Source organism: Aptenodytes patagonicus, chromosome 1 (genome assembly GCF_965638725.1).
Source record: "Aptenodytes patagonicus chromosome 1, bAptPat1.pri.cur, whole genome shotgun sequence".
NCBI lineage: Eukaryota > Metazoa > Chordata > Aves > Sphenisciformes > Spheniscidae > Aptenodytes > Aptenodytes patagonicus.
Genome location: NC_134949.1, coordinates 79,348,187 through 79,370,183, shown reverse-complemented (window position 1 = coordinate 79,370,183; position 21,997 = coordinate 79,348,187). Strand labels below are relative to the sequence as shown.

The 21,997-nt window shown below is 41.5% G+C and overlaps 1 protein-coding gene across 3 annotated transcripts in view; it reads right to left on the bottom strand.

The window, feature by feature from the left end:
- The window catches only part of ARHGAP8 (Rho GTPase activating protein 8), a 91,807-nt gene that overhangs the window by 19,293 nt on the left and 50,517 nt on the right, over nucleotides 1-21,997 (bottom strand). For all 3 annotated transcript variants that reach the window (XM_076344071.1, XM_076344081.1, XM_076344088.1), the window contains exons 7-9: nucleotides 19,789-19,887; nucleotides 18,572-18,682; nucleotides 5,330-5,403 (exon numbers count right to left, since the gene is read on the bottom strand). In XM_076344071.1, coding sequence (XP_076200186.1) covers nucleotides 5,330-5,403; nucleotides 18,572-18,682; nucleotides 19,789-19,887 — 284 coding nt within the window. The remainder of the gene's footprint in view (nucleotides 1-5,329; nucleotides 5,404-18,571; nucleotides 18,683-19,788; nucleotides 19,888-21,997) is intronic.

Below are 21,997 nucleotides of genomic sequence, written 5' to 3'. Positions count from 1 at the left end.
TAGCGTGGCACAGCTTATATCCCTGGTTACCAAAATGGTCGGTTAGAAGGGACAGCACCCATTTACGGTCTCCCTTCAACACAAAATAGGTTGCTGAGGACACGTGGGGCCATATTAACCAGAGAAAGAAAATTACTACCCTGTGGCATAAGCTGGGCTTTTTGGAAAAAAGGGACTGCGAGCAAAGCATCAAGATCATTACCGCCAAAGGAATGACACCAGGTTAGAAACACTTACGAATTGTTCTGACAAGAGAGTGAATATTTAATTAAGCAAGGTAATTTCTCACAGCATGGTAGAGATAAGGTAGTACACAAAAAAAAAAAAAAAAAATCATTTAGTGCAAGTGCAAGTCAAGCCTTGCATTTATAGACAGATGAACAGGTTGTGGTTTTGAGGCTGAGCATAGCAAAAGATGTCCTCTGGTCTGCTGGTTACTACGAAGATCTAGTCACAAATGTGCTGTGTTAAACCTATCCTTCCTCTCTGGCCTGACTAAATCATCAGTTGGGTTCAGGATGATACCGACACCTTACTTCTGAAATTAAGAGCACTTCTCTGGTTTGGTCCAGAAGATGAACTCTGAGGCTTAGTCTTAAAGAGCTGATGATTTTCTCAGATAGTCAGAACTCATTTTAGGAAACCAATTCTCCCTGTGAGGGTTAGCAGGAACTGAAATTAAGCATTTTTAAAATTCAGTATTAAAAACTTTAAAAACATTTTTCACTCTAAAGTGGAGCTAGAACGAAAGTGGTGAAATGGCTACTCTCTTTTCCTTTGTTGAAAAAATAACATGAAAATTTTTATAGAAATTAAGAAACTTAGTGTATTGTCTTTATTGTAATAGTATCTGAGGCATCAGCCATAATAGATCTCATTTATATAATACAAACAGATGTAGAGGGATCTCTGCTTACAGTAGATTCTTTAGTCTCTGTAAGGTACCGGGTGACTTACTAACTGGATCCAGTGAGAGTCATCTTGCTCAGGAACATCTACCTAAATAAGCAGTCGGATAAATATATGAGGAAGAGACCCACACTCACTGTCATAACGCTAATTTGGCTGTTGAGGGTGAGGACATGCTCGCTGCTGTCAGAGCCCACTCAATAACTCGGTACAAGAAGGGGAGTTTTGGCTCATTTGTACAGATGAGGATGCCTCCACACTGGGAAGAACACTTCTGCCAACAGTGTTGTCTGAGGCAGAAAATTTAAACATTAAGGAGGAAAAATGTGACATGAAGCAATCTGTCAAAGGGATTGGAGTCATTAAGATGAAAAAGGCTGGGTGAACTTTAGAGACTGAAAGTTTCCTTAGCCTGGTAGCATACTATTGCAGGCTGGTGCCTCGTTTGAATACCACCACAGATCCTGCATCACATCTGTTCAAGAAATAAGAGCCTGAGCAGTACAGAATGGATGTAACAGATGTCAGAGGGTCTCTGATGTTTCAAGAAATCTTAACCCTGTTGATAAAGCATGATTTTGCAGAAGCTTTTGTGATCTAAGTCAGAGTTTCAGAAACTGATTTCAGGTACGTAGATGTGAAAATGTAGCAATGGGAAGAAAGAGTGGAAATACTGCACCTAGGGTGAAAAACAAAACCCACTCCCTGCTAATTCTGCGAGGCTGGAAACTATGCCAAAATCAAATGGAACAGGATAATGACAGCGAATTTTTGTCACTTCCGGAAGATGAACTGAAGCTCTCACTGTGCTCACGGCCACGTCTGGAGTGCAAAGAATGCTGCCAGTCAGCCTCCTGGGGCTGTCAGCACGGGTACCGACACTTGCTGAAGCTGATGGCAGAATTGAGATATTCCAGATTTAGAGAAAGAGTTAAAATCATAGCAGACAGCAGGTACAACAGATACCTGCACACTTATAATCAAGTGCAAAAAAATGCATGTCTATCACCTACTGCTTAACAGCCTTGGCATGGCAGGTACTTGGCTTTCAAGCATCAGCTAGCTGAGAATGTCAGAAAACACTCTACCTGACAAGCCATCTCTCCTTAGAAATCTGGTTTGTGGAGATCTCCTTATGATCGGGAATGTGACAGCTCTGAGCAGACCTGGGCTTCACTGGAAAATATCAACATTGACAGAGCCCATGCCCTTCCTTTCTGGGGGCACAGAAGGACAGAGAGCTGGGGAAAAAATGAGATAGTCCGGCTAGCATGTACATGGCTGGACTACGCAGCAGTGGCCAGCATTACCATGCCACTGACTTGCAGAGATGCATAAAGCAGGACAAGGGCTTTGTTCAGAAGTATCATCACATTTCCTCAGAGACTGTGCTTTACAAACTGTGCTGATACTGCACTGAACAGATGAGTTTTTAGTCAAAAAAAAAGGTTTTTTTTTTTTCCTCCAAAAAAAGTTTGGAGAAAACCCAAGGATGATTACTGCTTTCAGAATAACAAACATTTCATCTAGGAGAAATTCTGCAATGGCTAGGTTGAGCCAACCCTTTCTTTTATCACAACCATGAGAGCTAAAACTTGCTTCTTTTCCCTGCACTGAGCAGCTGGCGCTGCTTCAGAAAAAACTGTGGGTATCTGAGCTAGACTCAGCAATTGGCAAGAGGGAAGAGTATGGGACTGGTTCAATAGTGATGAGACAAAACACCCAGAAAGAACAAAAGCAAGACATGGAGGAGGTTTTGTGTCAGATCAGTGCAAGAAGTACTAGTTACTGGTCACCAGCACAATATAATGATGGCCATAAACCTCCTATTTCTTTAAAATCTTTAAATAGGTCGAAGGAACTGCCAGATATGCAAAGCCCTCCTCCCAAGCATAGCCAAAAGTTTAAATCAATTAACATTTTAGTGACTACATTTTCACTCAATTTCTAAATAGTAACAGCTGTAAGAAGTAATGATATTAGTGCACATTCATCGCCATTTTAGCTCTCTTGACTCCTGCGATTAGTGAGGAAGAGGTATTTGCCAATTAAGATAAGCTAAATATAGGTAAGGATGATTGTTTCATAACAATTTAAAACACGAAAAAGTCTGGCTTTCATCTGCAGATGGGGCATGCACTGATACACTACACAAGCTCTAATTATCCACTTACAGTTATAATTACAGGGATTGTCTCAAGCTGCCAGTCACTTGCCTTCAACATTCTTAGTAGTGAACTATTTACATTCCCTGAATCCAACCATAATATTTGATACAAGCTACACCTGCAAAGTTTTCATCATTAGCACCAGTCTGGAAACAGCACATCCAAACAGCTTTATGGACTTGAGTGGAAATCCTGAATTTGGACCAAGAGGCCTTAAATAAAGTCTAATAGGAACACTTCATCTACTGCAGATCAGTAGATACCTTTAATAGCAGAACTGGCCCCGCTCCAGTACTTGGCCTTGGCTGCTGCAGGCATTTTGAAGATAAATCAGCAATTTCAAGAGGTGAGGAGCTAGCTGTTCTGTACGCAAGCATCCCTATAGATGCTGTGCTCCACTGCTTGCAAACTGTAAGCAGGTACCCACTGCAGTTGGATATCTCTCTCATTGTCCTATGCATATCATTAATCAGCTTCACTCAAGGTATGAAACCCAAACAAAAATAAAACAGGCAGTTATTTAGTGTTCTTTTTTACCGTGCGGTAAGCTAAAATACGAAGGAGCATAGCCTAGCAACGAGGGCAAGACACTAAGTGTCTAGTCTGTCCTCATTTAAATCAGTGTGATCTTGCACTGATTTAAATGAAGCCAGGATTTCTCTTGAGAATCAGCAATAAGGCTGAGAAGCAATGATTTTCTTGCCCCCCCAGCTTTGTCTTCACAAACGTGAAACCTATTCAGTACAGGTTTTTAAAAAGTTTGAAATTTCTCACTTAGGGTTCAAATAAACTCAAACTTGGACCAAACCCTAGCAGCAACAGTTAAAATGAACAGAGATCAATGAGGCATACCATTTGAATACTGAAAGCAAAATTTACCTTGTTCAGAATGACAGCTCAAGGATGCAAATTAAGAATTGGGAATATTGTGGGATATAGGTTTTGGGTGAGCCTGTCTACAGGAGAATATAATTTACTCAAAATTTTTATTTTATATTATTTGTGTGCTATCAATACAAATAGCTCTTTAAATGAGGAAAATCTCAGATAAAACTCATTTAACAGCAATATAGAGATCTGAGTCTGGTTTTTGTCTTAAGAAAAATCATGCTGATCCTCAAAATTTGTTCAAACATTAACCAAACTTAATGGCATACTAAATGCCATGATGTTTTGTTCGGGGGGGTTTTTTAGGATTTTTTTTTTTTTTTTAAAATAACTGAACCAAACGCATTGTGATTTTCTTCACTTGACGCACCTATTAAAAATTCACACCCTTCTTTCAGGTATGTTAGGAATCATTCCCAGTTCTACCACTGTGCAATGCTCTGTTTCTGTTCTGGCACCTGTGAGATAAATATACCTAGGCTATAGATTTAGTACTGCAAGATTTAGCAAACATTTGTGAAACTCCGAGGCCTTGGAGCACAAAGGTATATGGAAATGTTGCTGTGATTGCCTTAAAAATCAGGGATCAAAACATAAAATCACCTTACACTGGGAAAAGGAATTTCAAGACTGCAGCCTTATCTCTCACTTTCTCCCTGTGTGCGCCTTGGTCCCTGTGTAGGGAGTACAGTGCACTTACCCTACAGATAGCACCTGATATTTGGTCCTTTACGTTGGTCAGGTATGCACTGGGGGAGCTCAGCGGTATAGCCAGTGGTTCAAAGTCTACCCTCTCTTTGCCTTGTACATGAAGGCGATACAGGGAACTCAGATTTGGACCTCCCATTTTAAATGTGGGTCCTCGTAATCTGCACCTCTATATAATGTAACTATAGATATGAACTGCAGTCAAAGGGTCTGTAAATGCCAGTAAAAATATTTTGTGAAGGGAGAACTTCAGGCTTACTCCTGCAAAACACATTTTTTCAATGAGTTTTTATGGCCACTGGTTCTATAAAAACAGAACTTCTCATTGATTTTTACTGGGAGTTCTACTTAAAACCAACAATATGATATGGGTTGATGATGTGTATTTCAAGACATCTTCTATTTTGCTATTCCCTAATTAATCCTAAGGGCAAAAAGGTTTTGGGTTTTTTTCATAGTGAGACAATAATTCTGATAATAAGTATTCCCTATCCATCAAAGCTCTCAAGGCAGTGCCCAATTGCCACTCAAGCTTTCAGGATATAAACATATCCTGTGTAGCTGTAAACTTTGCTGAATCAGGCGCTGAGCATTATATAGTTTCATACTATTGCCCTTGTTCGGAAAGACACATCCTCTTTTGACATAAAACTCACCTTTTCTTTTTAGGTAGGATACAGTTTCCTTCATTACTGGGGGGATTAGTTCGCCTTTATTTTTGTCCTTGATACTGTTAGGGGGGAAAAAAAAAGTAACAGCCTTTAAATGGCATTTATAGACAAAGAGTCAAAACCAAGATAGAACAGTCTCAGCAAAAAACTGAGAGATATCTGAGAGCATATGTTAAATTCCACAAATTCCTGCACCAAACACAAGAGTCCTCCACAACTCTAACAGGTGCTGAACGAGCCATTGAAACAAGTGACTCGGACTGCTATTCAAAGAGCCGTTCCTAAACAGTTCTTGCTAGAAAAGCTGTATAACTGCAACAGCGCCGAGTAATAAATAAGTGCTATTTCCTGTACTGAAGGGGAGTCAAGGACAGAGCAGCAGAATGATGTTGCAGGCTAACTTTGCCCCTACCCGAGATTGTTTTTGCTCTAGTTTTGTTGCCGTCGCTTGGCATGCCCCAGCAGGGCTGCATTTAACCGCGACGCAGTGATGGCAGTGGTGGTGGCTCTGATTGGATTTCGCTGGACGCCGTTGGTGGAACAGGGTTTCAAGGCAGCTTAGAGGCAGGCGAGGAAGGAGTTTGCAGCGAATGCTTCACAATAAGTCTTGATCAAGGGATGCTGCAAGTTTAGGAGCCTTTTATCGTGCAGATTTTTCTTTGTCATTTGTCTCTTTTTAAGCCACAGTGTATGTATAATTAAAAGGATATTGTACTATTTATTTTGAAGCAAAGTGATGCAGCGAGATTATTAATGCCTTGAATGATTCCCATGAAATGAGATTTCTTTCTTTCATGAGTGAACAGTTGAGGCAAAAAATTGAACATAGCATTTTCTTGATCTAGACAGTGAAGAAAATTCTGCAATTATCTTCCTTATTTAATAAAAAAAAAGTCTTTGGCAGTTTAAAAAGTATAACAAAAGAGACGGTCAGTATCTGCTGAGTATTCTGCTACATTTTTACAGTAATCGACAACAAAATAAAGGACCAATCTCAGCTTTTAAAGTAGACTTAATATATATTTATGTGTACAATTTCATATTTGATATTTAAAAGGTGACCAGCTTTACTGACAAACTCTAAAGCACCAGCACAAAACAGCACAGAGATCTGTTACTGTATCATGAGAGGCTGCAAATGCTGCAGCTCATCCACAGAAAATGCAAGATGCTTATACAACATGTAACATAGCCTTAACCTAGTGCTGCTAGCTGAGGTTGCACCTGCAAAGGAGAATGATTCTTAGAATCTTTTTCTTTTCCAAGTACTGTGATTTCTTCTCTTTCTCTCTAGGCTTGCTGATTACTTTATTAATATAAAACAACTGATAATAACTAGAGTGCATTTGATACAACTTCTGTAACATTGTTGCATGGAATGAGCAATCCAGTATTATATTTTGTGTTTAAACTACACATAAAAACTACTTTAAAATCATGGAGGGGTAGGGAAATTGTCAAATCCTCCCCTCCTCCTCACACTTGTTTTCCCTATGCCTATGAAGGGAGTTAGAAGAGGATATGTAGACTGGTTAATTTTGGACCTCCAAGCTTAAGGATGTTAGTCACCTCCAGCTTCACATATGGGGGCGGTGAGGGTGTTCCTCCAATGGGAAGACTTGGAGCAGGATCCTGACTTAGGTACTGAATCACTCTGTGGTTTTGCCTCTCTTACTCAAACTGACAGGGGAATACACTTCATGCTACTCGGTCATTCAGCCATCAAACATTTTGACCTTTCATCACTCCAGGGACACAATGCTGAGCCACCAGTGCCATTTCTTCCAGTTACAGTTTTGTTGCCCACCCAGTCCTACTCTTCCTCTTTCAAATTTTGTGTGTCATTTCCCCTAGCGCTATATTAACCAATACAACTTGTTACATGATTGCAACAAACTTCTTAATCTAGCTCCCAGAGCTCCTTTTATTTTTTCAAATACCTAGACCACCTTGCTGTTTGAAAGGAAATAAATTGTTCCTTCAGCTGCAGAACTAATGAAGTTGATCTGCTATGGATTTGTATCCTATATCCTACCTGTTTTCCTCATCACAGTAATCTGAGATAATTTCCTTATGTCTTCTATAACCTCACTTCCCTTACATAGTATTTTCATTTCCTCCCCTCTTTACCTTGTATTTCATAGAATCATGGAATCATAGAATAGTTTGGGTTGGAAGGGACCTCTAAAGGTCATCTAGTCCAACCCCCCTGCTGTGGGCAGGCACACCTTCCACTACATCAGGTTGCTCAGAGCCCCGTCCAACCTGACCTTGAAGGTTTCCAGGGATGGGGAATCCACCACCTCTCTGGGCAACCTGCTCCAGTGTTTCACCACCCTCAGTGTAAAAAATTTCTTCCTTATATCTAGTCTAAATCTACCCCCCTTTAGTTTAAAGCCATTACCCCTTGTCCTGTCACAACAGGCCCTGCTAAGAAGTTTGCCACCATCTTTTTTATAGGCCCCCTTTAAGTACTGATAGGCTGCAATAAGGTCTCCCCGAAGCCTTCTCTTCTCTAGGCTGAACAACCCCAACTCTCTCAGCCTTTCTTCACAGGAGAGGTGTTCCATCCCCCTGATCATTTTCGTGGCCCTCCTCTGGACCTGCTCCAACAGGTCCGTGTCTTTCTTATGCTGAGGGCTCCAGAGCTGGACGCAGTACGCCAGGTGGGGTCTCACCAGAGCAGAGTAGAGGGGCAGAATCACCTCCCTCGACCTGCTGGCCACGCTTCTTTTGATGCAGCCCAGGATACGGTTGGCCTTCTGGGCTGCGAGCGCACATTGCTGGCTCATGTCCAGCTTTTCACCCTCCAGTACCCCCAAGTCCTTCTCGGCAGGGCTGCTCTCAATCCCTTCGTCCCCCAGCCTGTATTAATACCAGGGGTTGCCCCGACCCAGTGCAGGACCTTGCACTTGGCCTTGTTGAACCTGTGTGAGGTTCACACAGGCCCACTTTTTGAGCTTGTCCAGGTCCCTCTGGATGGCATCCCATCCCTCAGGCCTGTCAACTGCACCACTCAGTTTGCTGTCATCTGCAAACTTGCTGAGGGTGCACTCGATCTCACTGTCTAGGTCATTGATGAAGATATTCAACAGTACCGGTCCCAATATGGACCCCTGTGGGACGCCACTCATCACCAATCTCCATCTGGACACTGAGCTGTTGACCACTACCCTCTGGATGCGACCATCTAACCAATTACTCACCCACCGGGCAGTCCAGCCATCAAATCCATACCTCTCCAGTTTAGAGAGAAGGATGTTGTGGGGGACTGTGTCAAAGGCCTTACAGAGGTCCAGAGAGGTGACATCTGTAGCCCTTCCCATGTCCACTGATGTAGTCACTCCAACATAGAAGGCCACTAGGTTAGTCAGGCAGGACTTGCCCTTGGTGAAGCCATGCTGGCTGTCTTGAATCACCTCCCCGTCCTCCATGTGCCTTAGCATAGCTTCCAGGAAGATCTGTTCCATGATCTTCCCAGGCACAGAGGTGAGACTGACTGGCCTGTAGTTCCTTGGGTCTTCCTTTTTTCCCTTTTTAAAAATGAGGGTTATGTTTCCCCTTTTCCAGTCAGTGGGAACTTCACCAGACTGCCACGACTTCTCAAATACGATGGATAGTGGCTTAGCAACTTCATCTACCAGTTCCTTCAGGACCCGCGGATGGATCTCATTGGGTCCCATGGACTTGTGCACCTTCAGGTGCCTTAGATAGTCTCAAACCTGATCTTCTCCTACAGTGGGCGGCTCTTCATTCTCCCAGTCCCTGCCTTTGCCTTCTGCGGCTTGGGCGGTGAGGCTCGGTGAAGACCGAGGCAAAAAAGTCATTGAGTACCTCCGCCTTCTCCGTGTCCTGGGTAACCAGGTCTCCCGTTTCCTTCTGGAGAGGGCCCACATTTTCCTTTGTCTTCCTTTTATCCCCAATGTACCTATAGAAGCTTTTCTTGTTGCCCTTGATGTCCCTGGCCAGACTTAATTCTATCAGGGCTTTAGCTTTCCTAACCTGATCCTGCCTGCTCGGACAATTTCTCTGTATTCCTCCCAGGCTACCTGTCCTTGCTTCCACCCTCTGTAGGCGTCCTTTTTGTGTTTGAGTTTGTCCAGGAGCTCCTTGTTCATCCATACAGGCCTCCTGGCGTTTTTGCCTGACTTCCTCTTTGTTGGGATGCATCGCTCCTGAGCTTGGAGGAGGTGATCCTTGAATATTACCCAGCTTTCTTGGGCCCCTCTTCCCTCCAGGGCTTTGTCCCATGGTACTCTGCCAAGCAGGTCCCTGAAGAGGCCAAAGTCTGCCCTCCTGAAGCCCAGGGTAGTGCGCTTGCTGTGCGCCCTCCTTGCTGCCCTCAGGATCTTGAACTCCACCATTTCGTGGTCACTGCAGCCCAGGCTGCCCTTGAGCTTCACATTCCCCACCAGCCCCTCCTTGTTGGTGAGAACAAGGTCCAGCGTAGCACCTCTCCTCGTTGGCTCCTCTACCACTTGGAGAAGGAAGTTATCATTGACGCATTCCAGGAACCTCCCGGATTGCTTATGCCCTGCCGTGTTGTCCCTCCAACAGATGTCGGGGTGGTTGAAGTCCCCCATGAGGACCAGGACTTGTGAGCGTGAGGCTGCTCCTATCTGTCTATAGAGGGCCTCATCCACTTGGTCTTCCTGGTCAGGTGGCCTCTAGAAGACCCCCACTGTAATGTCACCTGTCCCTGCCTTCCCTTTAATTCTGACTCACAAGCTCTCAGTCGGCTCCTCATCCATCCCCAGGCAGAGCTCCATGCACTCCAGCTGGTCATTGACATAGACGGTGACAGCCCCTCCTTGTCTCCCCTGCATGTCCTTCCTAAAGAGCCTGTATCACTCCATCCCAACACTCCAATCATAGGAAGCCATCCTACCACGTCTCTGTGATGCCAATAAGGTCGTAGCCCTGCAGGCGTGCGCACGTCTCTAACTCCTCTTATTTATTCCCCATGCTACGTGCGTTTGCATAGAGGCATTTAAGTTGGGCCCCCGATGAAGCTGTCTTACTGGCTGGAGTTCCTTTGTGCTGCTCTTCAGGTGCTCTCCTGCTGACCTGTGTTCCTTCTCCAGGCTCTGGACATCTGTTGTTGGCCCTGGCATCAAACTGGTAGGAGTGGGAGGTTCCCCTCCCCCAGCATCTCTAGTTTAAAGCCCTCTTCACCAGCTTGGCAAGCCTATGACTGAAGATGCTCTTCCCCTCCTCTGACAGATGGACCCCGTCGGCCTCCAGTAGACCAGGTTTCTCAAAGCGAGTCCCATGGTCTAAGTAGCCAAACCCCTGGCTGTGGCACCAGTCCCGTAACCATTTGTTGACTCGCCAGATTTGACTGGCCCTTTCAAACCCCTTCCCTTTGACCAGCAGGATTGATGAGAAAACTACCTGCGCTCCCAAGTCCCTTACCGCCGCTCCCAGGGCTCTGTAGTCCTTCTTGATAGTCCTCAGACTGCTCCTGGCTGTGTCACTGGTGCCCACGTGAAACAGCAGCAGCAGATAATAGTCAGTGGACTGTAGGAGGTTTGGTAGCCTCTCGGTGACATCCCTGATGCGAGCCCCCAGTAAGCAGCACACCTCTCTAGAGAGTGCATCCGGTCAGCAAATGGGTGCCTCCGTACCTCTCAGAAGAGAGTCGCCTACTCATGAGATAAGGAGTAGCTCATAATTAATCACCATCTAAACACTAACTGGTGCATCAGCAGACCAAAGACAACAGAAAACTGAATTCCTGCTATAGTTTCTCTCCTTCCAGCCAACAATTTTTAAAAGCTTGTAGTATTTGTGAGAGCTCCACTCCTCTGTCAAATTTGGTTGACAGAAGCCCATAGCTCTTCTGTGAACGTAACTAAAAATCAATCCATTGAACAAATTTTTCCTGCTCTTTTTCAACAAAGTATCCATACCAGAATCTAAAGTGTATAAAATTCAATACTGCTCTATGTGTGGGTTAATACTACTTTGTGGACACTGCTGTATAACACCTAACAGGAACTGTTTAGGAAAGGGGAATTTTCCCTGATGTAAACAGATATAAGAATTTTGATTAAAAATATAGCCAAGTTTCACAAAACCGTGTTCATAACATGATAATATTAGACATTTCACCAAATAAATTCTACAATGTATGCAATGCACTTGCAGAAAGAAAGACTAACAGCAAGGAACAAGTTTAATTCAGATAATCCTAAAGTATGATCTTTTATATGTTAGTAATTCTCATAATTTGCTGCTGCTTGCAAGTATGATCTTTAGATGAAATGATACAACTTCTTGTCCTTACACACTGGCAAGGCACCATTAATTTCAATATGAAGCAGTACTGGACTCGCTGGAGTAATCATTCTCTGGAGTATCATAAGAACATGATAATGGCCAGAAGAAAGATTTATGACCTGACTTGTAAGGTAAGACCAAGTCCAACCTCAGTCTTCCCCATTATCACAGACATCTTACAAGAGCTAAACCAGAGGCCCTAAGTGCTTCCTGAAAAAACCTCACTGACTAGAGAAGGCCATGGCTTGAAATGCTACCAGGACCAAGTTTATGACCTAGTCCTCAGAGCAACATCCTCTTCTTACCCACAGTGACAATCAGGTACCTCTGTAAAATATCTCTCCTAGCAGCAAAATCCCCTTGGCCCCCTTCAGGATATGTATCCCATCACTTCTAGTCTCTATTGGTCCTTCCAGCTTCAACAATCTGCAGTTTCATGCATGCTGGTGACGCTAGAGCAGAAGGTCAGTGTTAGTGTTACAACCGTGCAGGAGTTCTGCAGTGCTCTCAGACCAGCTCCGAGACCCAGGTTGTTCTCGCCTTCCCCCTGCCTTCCACCTAGACCCTGGGGAGGAAAAACTAATAAGTAACTTTGCTTCAGTACCACGAGCTCTCATACCAGCCCCTGCAAAAGCTGGCCACAACAAAGGGAACAGAACCACACAAACACAGAACACATGAACCCCCTACCCTGCTCTGAAAGGCAGCTTCTCTATGTGAATTATATTCTCTCGCAGCAGATCAGTGTTGTATAACAACCCTGCTGCAACAACATAGAACAAAACAGGCAGTGACTGTGCAGCCCCATTAATAAATTAGCCTTGCTAATAAACCTAATAAACCACACAAGGAAGTTCGTTCTAGGGGTTCTTTGCACAGCACGCACAGTTGAAATCACCAGTGAAATGATATCCCCTGGTAAGGGACTAAACAAGAAAAGGGGCGGGGAGATGAGGTCAGTACCAAGGTCAATGTTGGGGATACCAGCGAGGAAAAGCCTGCAGCAAATCAAGGTAAGGAAAAAAAAAACCCCACATTTATTTTAGCCTTTCTAATAGGGGAGTTATAACACACTCCTTGTGTGTCAAATAATTTTGTTTCATGTATTCAGATCAGTACCCTAAACATTTAGGGCAACTTTTATTAAAATTAGTTGAAAGCCTAATTCACTTAAATGGGAACATCATCAAGACTTTAATTTGCTTGGAAGCTGTTACATCTTTATTATTGACAATTTAAGCTCGTGGAACCCATTCTCAGTCTCTCTTAAGTTGCACTGATTGTTTTTGCTTTCTTACAGCTGCTGACTCCAGAGGCACCACATAGCAACCCAGCAGCTTTTTATAAATGTTTTCTAATTATTATTGTTACCCACAAATGTGTTTCCCATTTCAGTGTATAAATAGCAAACTGATTATTTACAGCACTTGCTCCTGCTGAGCACTAGTTTATCTGTCAGAGGTGAGACAAATAACTGGGCTATAATTTGTAATAATAAAACCTACACATCATTTTTCTTTTTATAGGAAAAAAGATACAGTTTCTGCACTTCTACTATTTTCTACAGGATTCCTGTTTCCCTTGAAGAAAAGGTTCCATTCCCAGTACAATTAAAGAAGTCCTCAAGATAAACGGTATTTTAAAATAGAGTAGGATATTCACTGAAGGTCACATGCAAGGGATTGTTCTGGTTTTGCAACACTGGGATGCATATTTTCATAGCATTTCACAATGTGGGACATAGCGTTCAGTTTACTGGACCTAAGGTGGCAGAAAATAATAGGGACATTATTTCAGCTAATGTGAATCAGACCGGCTCAGAGGTCAATGAAATTACACCTCTATCCTCTCTTTGTGGATCCTGTCAAGTAATCTGCATTTTTCTTGCCTTGTTCAGGATGGTGTGATGAGCAGCTGTGCTTTATGATGGACAATGCAAACTGACATTGGAGATCAGGCACTACTACAGGCAATTTGAAATGAGAGATCTCTTTCTGCTTAAGAGACAAGCGTAACAAAGCATTTCAGTGCACAGTACAGTTTTCTGTAACTGATTCACAGATCTGAATCGTATTGCAGCAACATGTCAGATTCAAGAGGGATCTATTCTGGTAAACACAGTAGCCAGGGAGAATGAGTACTCCTCACTATAGGATATATGATTAGTTACTGCAACACAGTATATACCCAATGAGTCATTTCTAGACAGTGGACAGTTATCACGAAAGGCCTTTACACATTGTTCTGAAGTGTCATTAAGTATTCTTGGCTGATAATCTTTCTCTCTCTCTGCTTTTCCCCTCCTTTTCATTCTTCCCCTGCTGAGACGTGCTGCGATTTGGTTTAGAATGCATTCTTCCTCCCCGGTCATGCATGCACAAGTGGAAAGACTATGACCAAACGGAAAGCACCCTGAAATGTTTATGATAACAATTCAACAAGCAAAAGCTGTACAGTTGTGGCAATTTTGTGCATTTTCTCTGCCCCCTCTCCCCGTCCATGGCAATAGATAGAAAACCAAAACAGTTCCTCTCTTCCCAAAAAAGATATTTAATTTTAGATTTTAAAACCAATTGGAGAAAACAGAACAATGTCAATAGCTAGTCAAGGTCAACTCTATGCTGGAGCTCAGCTGTAGCCTTCCTCGATTACCGAGGCAATCGGGTGCAGCAAGAGGGGTTTATAAGAGCTTGCCGAACATACAGCAGAGGACAATGATGCCACTTGGCCCATATTGTCAATTATTAATTCCTTTAAAGCGTCGCAAATTTAGGAAGCTTCATTCATGCATTTTAACTGTATTTATCTGATCAACACAAGCAGAGGGTCCCGCAAATTTTTCCTTGCCTTTTTAAACAGAAAATCCTTACTAATGGCTTTTAGAATAAAAATCCTATTTTTCACCCTGACATGCAGTGCAAACTAGCGAGGATATATTCTGAAGAGCTAATTCCTGCTGCTCTACATTTTGCATGTGAAGGTAGCATTGCTGAAAGAACAGAAAAATAGTCTTGCTATATCAACACAATACATGAACATTCTTTGAAATGTCTGGATTTATAGAAGCGATAACTACTGGTGAGTAACAGAAGGTCATTTCCATAGTACTGTAGTAGTCTCCTCTGTCAGTCTCTGGTCAGTACAAGCTGGGACATTATACCTGAGGAAGTATCACTGTACGCTTGCTCTGTTCTAACACTGCTCCCTGCTAACATCTGCTATTGCCCTCTATTGGAGACATGACGTGAGGCTTGATAAACCTTTAAGCCAGCGCATTAGGGTTGTTATTCTCCTCACTCTATCTGCACATAAGAAGCTTGAATTAGGCAAGCTAGAGAAGGACATAATAAACACTAAACACGCAAACTATCCCACCCGCTCTGTGCTAAACATTCTTAAGTACCTGTCAAATCCGAGCATGTATTCCCATTAAATTATAACTGAAAAATTAAGTGTGGACAAAACCTCCTCAGGAGGACTGTTCTGTCTGATATCCCCGTGAAGATGAACATTAGTTTCAGTTGTGTTATTTTATATTTTCAAGAAAAACACATAGTTTTTAACGTGAGTTCAAACCTTTAAAGGTGCAATTTGGCAACCAGGCAATCCAGGTTGGGGATCAGAAATGCTACGGAAAGACTGTTATTCAGTAAACTGGGTGAATCTGCTCTGTACATGTAGGCATAAAGAATTAAATATGGAGACAGCCAAACTTTTTTGGTCCCCCGCACTTTATTCTAAAGACATCCTATAAGCCAGCTTTGCATGATTTAACTGCCTTTACTAAGCTCATTTATTATTGTCTGAATTAGCGTAGTTTCAGTGGAAACTTCAGGACAACTTGGTACTAGATTCAAGTTCTAGCTGCAAAGACCAAATTATTGAGTCCTCACAGGAGCTCACAATGAGGAAGGTTTTCCACTTCACATCTGTGCCTAACATAAAGTATACGCTTAAATCCTAGACAAGTAAATGTAAATACAGGTGGATGGACACTTAAAAGGAAGTCAGCTTGGTGTGTGTTTAGTTTTTCCTCCCCACAAAGAGTTTAGGGTGACACTGAAGGGTTAAAGAGATCAAATGCAGCCATTTTAAATTCAGATTTTGGATCCTGAGTGGATGGGGGTAACATAAAAAAGAAAAGTTTTTAATTAATCTGATAATAAGCCCTTCAGCTTGCTCATAAATTAAAACCAATTCAGTATAGATTACATTTCAAAGAATTATATTCCCAGCTCTCACAGACCTTCCATGATTTTTAAATGCCCAGTTGCCTTATGTCATTTTGAAAATCCGACTCTACAAGCTTAAAAATGTCTTTGTGAGTTAACGGATTCCTCTGAGACGAGGCACTAGTCCCAGACAGTCATTTATCAGTGTCCAGATGGAAATTTCCTTCAGCTTCATTTTGCTGTCCTAATGAAACAGTTTCCCCCCACCACCACCTGTTGGACAAAAGTGAGATATTTTGAACCAATGCTTAGTCACTTTTTGCTCTTCTAGTTTTTAATTATAGCTCTGGAAAGCAAATGTATTAACCAATATAAACTGAGAAAAAAGTTAAATGAGGAAGTGTTACCAGAGACAGCATTGCCCACTGGTTTTAGGGAGACACATTCAAAAGGGTATGGTTTTACCACCTTCCACAGCCAGAAGACATTGGGATACCATTATCAAACATCTTATCAAAATTAGGCCACCTATGAGGGCTTTGAATAAATCCCATTCGCCAACCTTTTACTGACTAAATAAAAATCATCATCCCAGAAGTACTGAATCTGATGAAACCTCAGGCCTATGGGCCTTATTGTTTCTTTTCTTAAAGAAAAAGACTCCACAGAGAAACAGTCCTTTAGCGACAGTAGCTTTCTCTCAGCAGCATCTCTGACAGTACAATTTTTACTAACTGTAATGAAATACACAGCACACATATTCCCATAAGCCTATACAAAATAAAATCAGGGTCTCCCTGTAGCTCTCTTCAGAAAAATGGAAGAGCCTCACCCAGGAGAAGACTTCAAACCTGCCTCTTTGCTAGACAGGTGGGAGGTCACTGCCATTTTGCCATTACTGTCTATAGAGATCATAAAAGGAGAGGGAATTAGCAAAAGCAATTCATTCATCAAGATGAAAGTTGATACTTTTTTTTGGTTCAGATTTTAGAAGCTCTCCACACATATCATTCCCTCTCCTCCATTAACTTTACCTTTCTTCACAAACACAATCTAAATTAAGTCCTTTTTTCTTATTTAGAGGTCATAGGGGATTTGTTTATTTGTGATTTTTACATGGTGATGCACCACCGTCTCTTCTGCAAGAGGGAATCTGGACAAGGGTGGACAAACAGAAGAAACAAATATCCCCACGTACATCCATTTCGGACACCCGAGCGCTGTGAGCTGCACCCGCACATGGAGGGCGTCCGTCTGTCAGCGCCTCCATCGCCAGCGCTGGAATTCTCTGGGTCAAAAATGATAGTAACGCCTCACTCGGTGTTTCTCCACCCACAGATCTTCCACAGAAAAGTTCTTTATAAGTAACCACCCTTTCTATACTTAGGAAAGCTAAGGCATGCAGCAAGGACGTGGTTTGCTGATGGTAACGCAGCTGGGAAGCGGTAGAGCCAGGAAGGGTGGCCACCACACCCTCACCACGTGCAGCCCAGCAAAAGACACTGTTTACTGCTCAGGCACAGTCAGAGAAATAAAATATGACTAGCAGATGGTAAGAGTGGCACACAACATGCTGTCTGATCACATAAGCCTGCGAGAAGTTTGATAGAGCTGCTTGAGCAGCCAGGCTGGGCTGGAGGCAAGTGACAGTGTGCCCTGATGCCTGCAAACAGTCCTGGTTTTACTATTGCAGCGGCGGCATAAAACATTGTCCTTCTTAATGACCCAGTGGAGCCCACCTAAAAGATATTCTCTAGGGAAGTGAGTTATCCATGTTTCAAGTGTTAGGGTGAACTCTAAAGAGGTATCATAAAAGTTAATGTCACAGTAGCTCTTACACAATAGATATTGATTGTTCTAATTTCAGGCCTTCCAGAGAGGACTAATGCTTAACATTTAACGAGGGGAAAATTATATTTTATATCTCATTTACAGCTGAATCATTAGAACGAAAAAAGTAGACTGGGGGTGGGAGGAGATTCGACAAATGTCCATGTATCAGACAGCCTAAATTGCCTTTGCTGAACGCGAACAATATTCTTCAGCTGTTTTTGAGAAGGATGCCATAGAAAGATAGTTTTCCACAGCTCTGACAGAAATGACTGTGGATAGGAAGCTAGAAGGTTTTACAGGATTTTTGTTGTTTTTTACCAAAATTGAATCTTGCAAGTACTAATGCCATCCCATTCCTTGCGTAAAGTAAATCATTTTTTATACCACATACAGTGCTGTAATCTACGTAAACAGCTGTCAGGGCATTTCTGGAAGAGAGTGATTTTATTCATTTCATAAAACTCTGATCAGAACAATATGTGAGCAACAAAACAACAATATATAAAGGCTCAAGCATCCATTTTAGCTTTATGCAGCCATTTTGGAGCCTGAAGCTTTGTTTTGTCTTTGCTATCCACCATCTACATATCTCCAAAACATTTTCATACTGCCAGCATCCACCAGCAACAGATTAGCTCACGGCTCTGTCATATATGGGCAAATTTCTGTCCAGTGGGAGAAAAGTTGTGCAGCCATGCTAGCTCTACCTACCACAAAGATATTGTAAACATGCAGATCAGGCAGGTCACTGGGAGTGTGAGACCCGTCCTGAATTCATAAAACCTATTGTCTAGCCTCATAGTTTCGTGGCTTTCAAAGAGAATGAGAAACTAAACATACAATGAAAAAAACATTTGCAGACGTTCTGTCCAGCGATTCTGCGTATTACAGAAGGTTGCAGGGTACAGAAATCTCATATTTTAGAACTCTCATGGCTTACTATTGCAGGCTGACTCCAAATTGCTGGGTAGGTAGAGGTGGCCGTGGTGGAGGAACCTTAACCACAAGTGGCAGTTTTCCCTTCTGTTTCCCCCGAAGATTTTCATCATGCCTGCGAAAATCAAGAAATCATTGATTTTCTGCACACCACGGCTGACAAACTATATAGATGAACAGCTACCAGTTTTGCTCATGATGCTGATCTCCTGACAATAGTGTATATGCTGCAGGTCTTACAGAACTTGCATTTAATTTAAGCATTAGGGATATTTTTAAGTAGTATTTGTGGTAGAATTCTTAAGCAAGACATAGAAGAGCTCTTTTGCTTCAGCCAGTGGAGTATAGTAATAAATGTGTCCAAAAAATAGGAACACACTACAATTTAACAGCAAAATTCAAACGTATTTGTTACTCAAAATACAACTCCCCTTTCTTTGGCAACCGTGCAACCCAATTTATAACCTTAGAGCTGTAAGGTATTTTCTGTTACTCCATATTTACAAAAAAGGTGTGTAAAAACACACTAGGCATCAATAACAGTCATAATCAAAGCTTCCAGTTACTTTCATTCAGCGGTGACATAAAATCACTTCCTATCAGTACATCAAAGCATTTCCATGTACAGCGCTGTGTCGAAAAGACTATTATTGATACTAATACTGGCACTTGACAATTCCAGCCCTATGTATTTCTTTTTCTTTTCCTCTCCCGCCCCCTCTCCAATAGTCCTCCCTAACACACATACACGCACGGTATAAAAGTAATGGGTCCGCTAACAATAGACATATCCATAAAGTTTAAAAATCAATCAAAATGAAGTCACTTAATCTGTTACAATATGCAAGCAAAGAGGTCAGGATTACATTTTTGCCCATGAACATTACATGATACTCATAAGCAGTAATGACACATGGATTGGTTTTGCTAACACTCACACAGAAGTTGCAATTATACTACGAAAATGTTCCACAACTGAGATGGAGATGTTCCAAATCTGTAGAAAACTATATAGCGTTCTCTGCTCTAAACACCTGACGCACTTCAGCACGTCTTTGATGGCAATGCAGCTTTCAGAATTAAATCCAACCAAGCACAAATAGGTAAATTAGACTTTTAATCATTGAAGAAACAGGAATAGATTCTGCCTGGAATACAGCGAACAGGACGCAACTCTACCTGACAAAAGGCGAGACAACGTATTTTAAACTTGCCACGTACCGGATGACTTCTTGAGGGATATTTAGCTGGTCATATTTGAGATGCTCTCCGAGGTCACTTAAATAGTTCAAGTAGGTGATTTTTTTTCCAAACTTATGGCTAAAAAAAATCACAAAGAAGTATAAAAATCAGCATGGGAGGAACATTTATGAAGGGTTTAGTTTCTATTACAAAAATGTAAGTGCTGATGCAACACAAAATTAGACTGTAATTGAAGCAGCAGGAGACATAAGATGTATTTCATTTCATATGATCAAACATATACAGTGCATGCCTGAGAGTCTGATTTGAATAAAAATAACTGACTTCCATCTGAATGTTTTGTGATTTGCATAGATATGAAAAACACTGCTTTAAAAGCCACTGAAAAACAGCTTTCACACAGCATTAGAAAGCTCACAAAAAGAACTGTTAACTTTGGAGAAAATGTTACATGGCTAACAGAACAACATGTTTGTATTATTTAGGTATTCCTCCCTGCCAAAAGACAAAAAATGGGGCTGTAGACACAAATGATAAAGCAGTAAGCAAGATTTTCAAAGCACGGATAGTGTATACCCTTGAAGTGTTGGGCCATCAGCTTTATCTAATTTGAAAAGGGCTGGATAGCTTCTAGGAAACATCCTGAATAGCAAGTTTTTTCTATGAGTTGCACAAAACAGATTTCCAAATTTGAAGCACCAAGTATCACTAGTTAGGTCTTGAGTTTCAGCCAGAATATACTACTTACAGGCTGGGGTGTTCAAACAAGGTTCAGTGACACATTTATACACATGGACTGAAATAATTTCATATTTTTCCACAACACAAAATATCTGTCCTGTAATGAAGTGTCAAGCAAAATAATAGGTGTTTATGATAAAAAGTGTTCTTTGCTGCAACTTACTTTGACAGTAAAATTGTAGAAAAATTCTCTCGCATTAATGAATTTATACCTGGATTGTCAAATACACATACACACACTCCCTCTAGTGGGAGACGGTACAAATATAAGTCACTTCAGCATTTTAGAAGCTTTTAATTGAAACGAGCTATATTTTGCTAACAGGCAAGCGATTTTGAGACACCGACGGATATCAGGCTGTGCGTGTACAACTTCAGAGCTCTTCAGTGTGTCTTTTATCCAAAACAGCCTGAGATTTCAACATCTTACCTAAGCCACGGGCTAGCACAGAATTCTCTGTAACTAATCACCTCTGGTAATACAGGACATGTTACAGAACACATAATTTGTAACTAAGTTGTGGGCAATTAGGAATTATTGCTGTTCCTTAAAAACGCCACATCACCACCACCACCTAAATGTATATTATTTTGATAACAGGCAGGTGGCTTCTGTTAGCTCACACACAGAAATGTGCTGCTCTTAGAGGTTTTTTGCAGTTTGGAAAAAAATAGATGTGACTTAACACATTACCTTCTTGCTCATCTCTTTTGGGACTGGAAAGGAGATCAATCAACTTCTGGAGCTTGAAAAATTTCAAGTATTTACATTTTCTTAAATACTTTCAAATACCAGTATGCTAAAATACTTATTACTTTTGTTCTTTAATAATTCTGTCATTTGTCCAGTTCTTAGCAAACACATTGTTCATGTAAAAGTAATTAGGCCATGTACTAACAATTACCAAATGTACTAACAGACCTCCGAAAAATAAATACATGTTTCTTGATAATTAAATTTATTTTACGTCTGTGATTTTTCTTGGAAACACTATCTAAAAATGAGTCTGGGCTATAATTCAGCAAAGCTAGGAAACAGAAAGTCCAAAGGATTTTTCTCCCCTCTTTCTGAGAACTTTGGTTTAATATTGGCGCTTAAATAAAAGCATGATCCGCTAAGATAAGATTATTCTAAACTGGGAGAAAAAGGCACTGTGAACAAATTTTAAATTCTATTATTCTAGTAAATTAACAATGTTAATAAGTTTTAGTATTCAATGAGAGTACAATTGAGGCAAACTGTACATGGGCATTTTCACACTTCAGTTTTAAAATTATATTCTTACGTTTTCCTTTACTTGACAAACCCAAACCACAAATGCATGTGAGCAATCGGTAATTAAACCATTTTAAGCAGTAAAGAGGGTTTTTTCCTAGCTTCAGCTCATCCCTGCCTTCTGGACCTTTTCAGAGTTTACTCATACTTTCCATTATTTTGTCAGTGCCAGTGTACAAATATCTTTGTTTCTGTTGGTCACGTATTTTA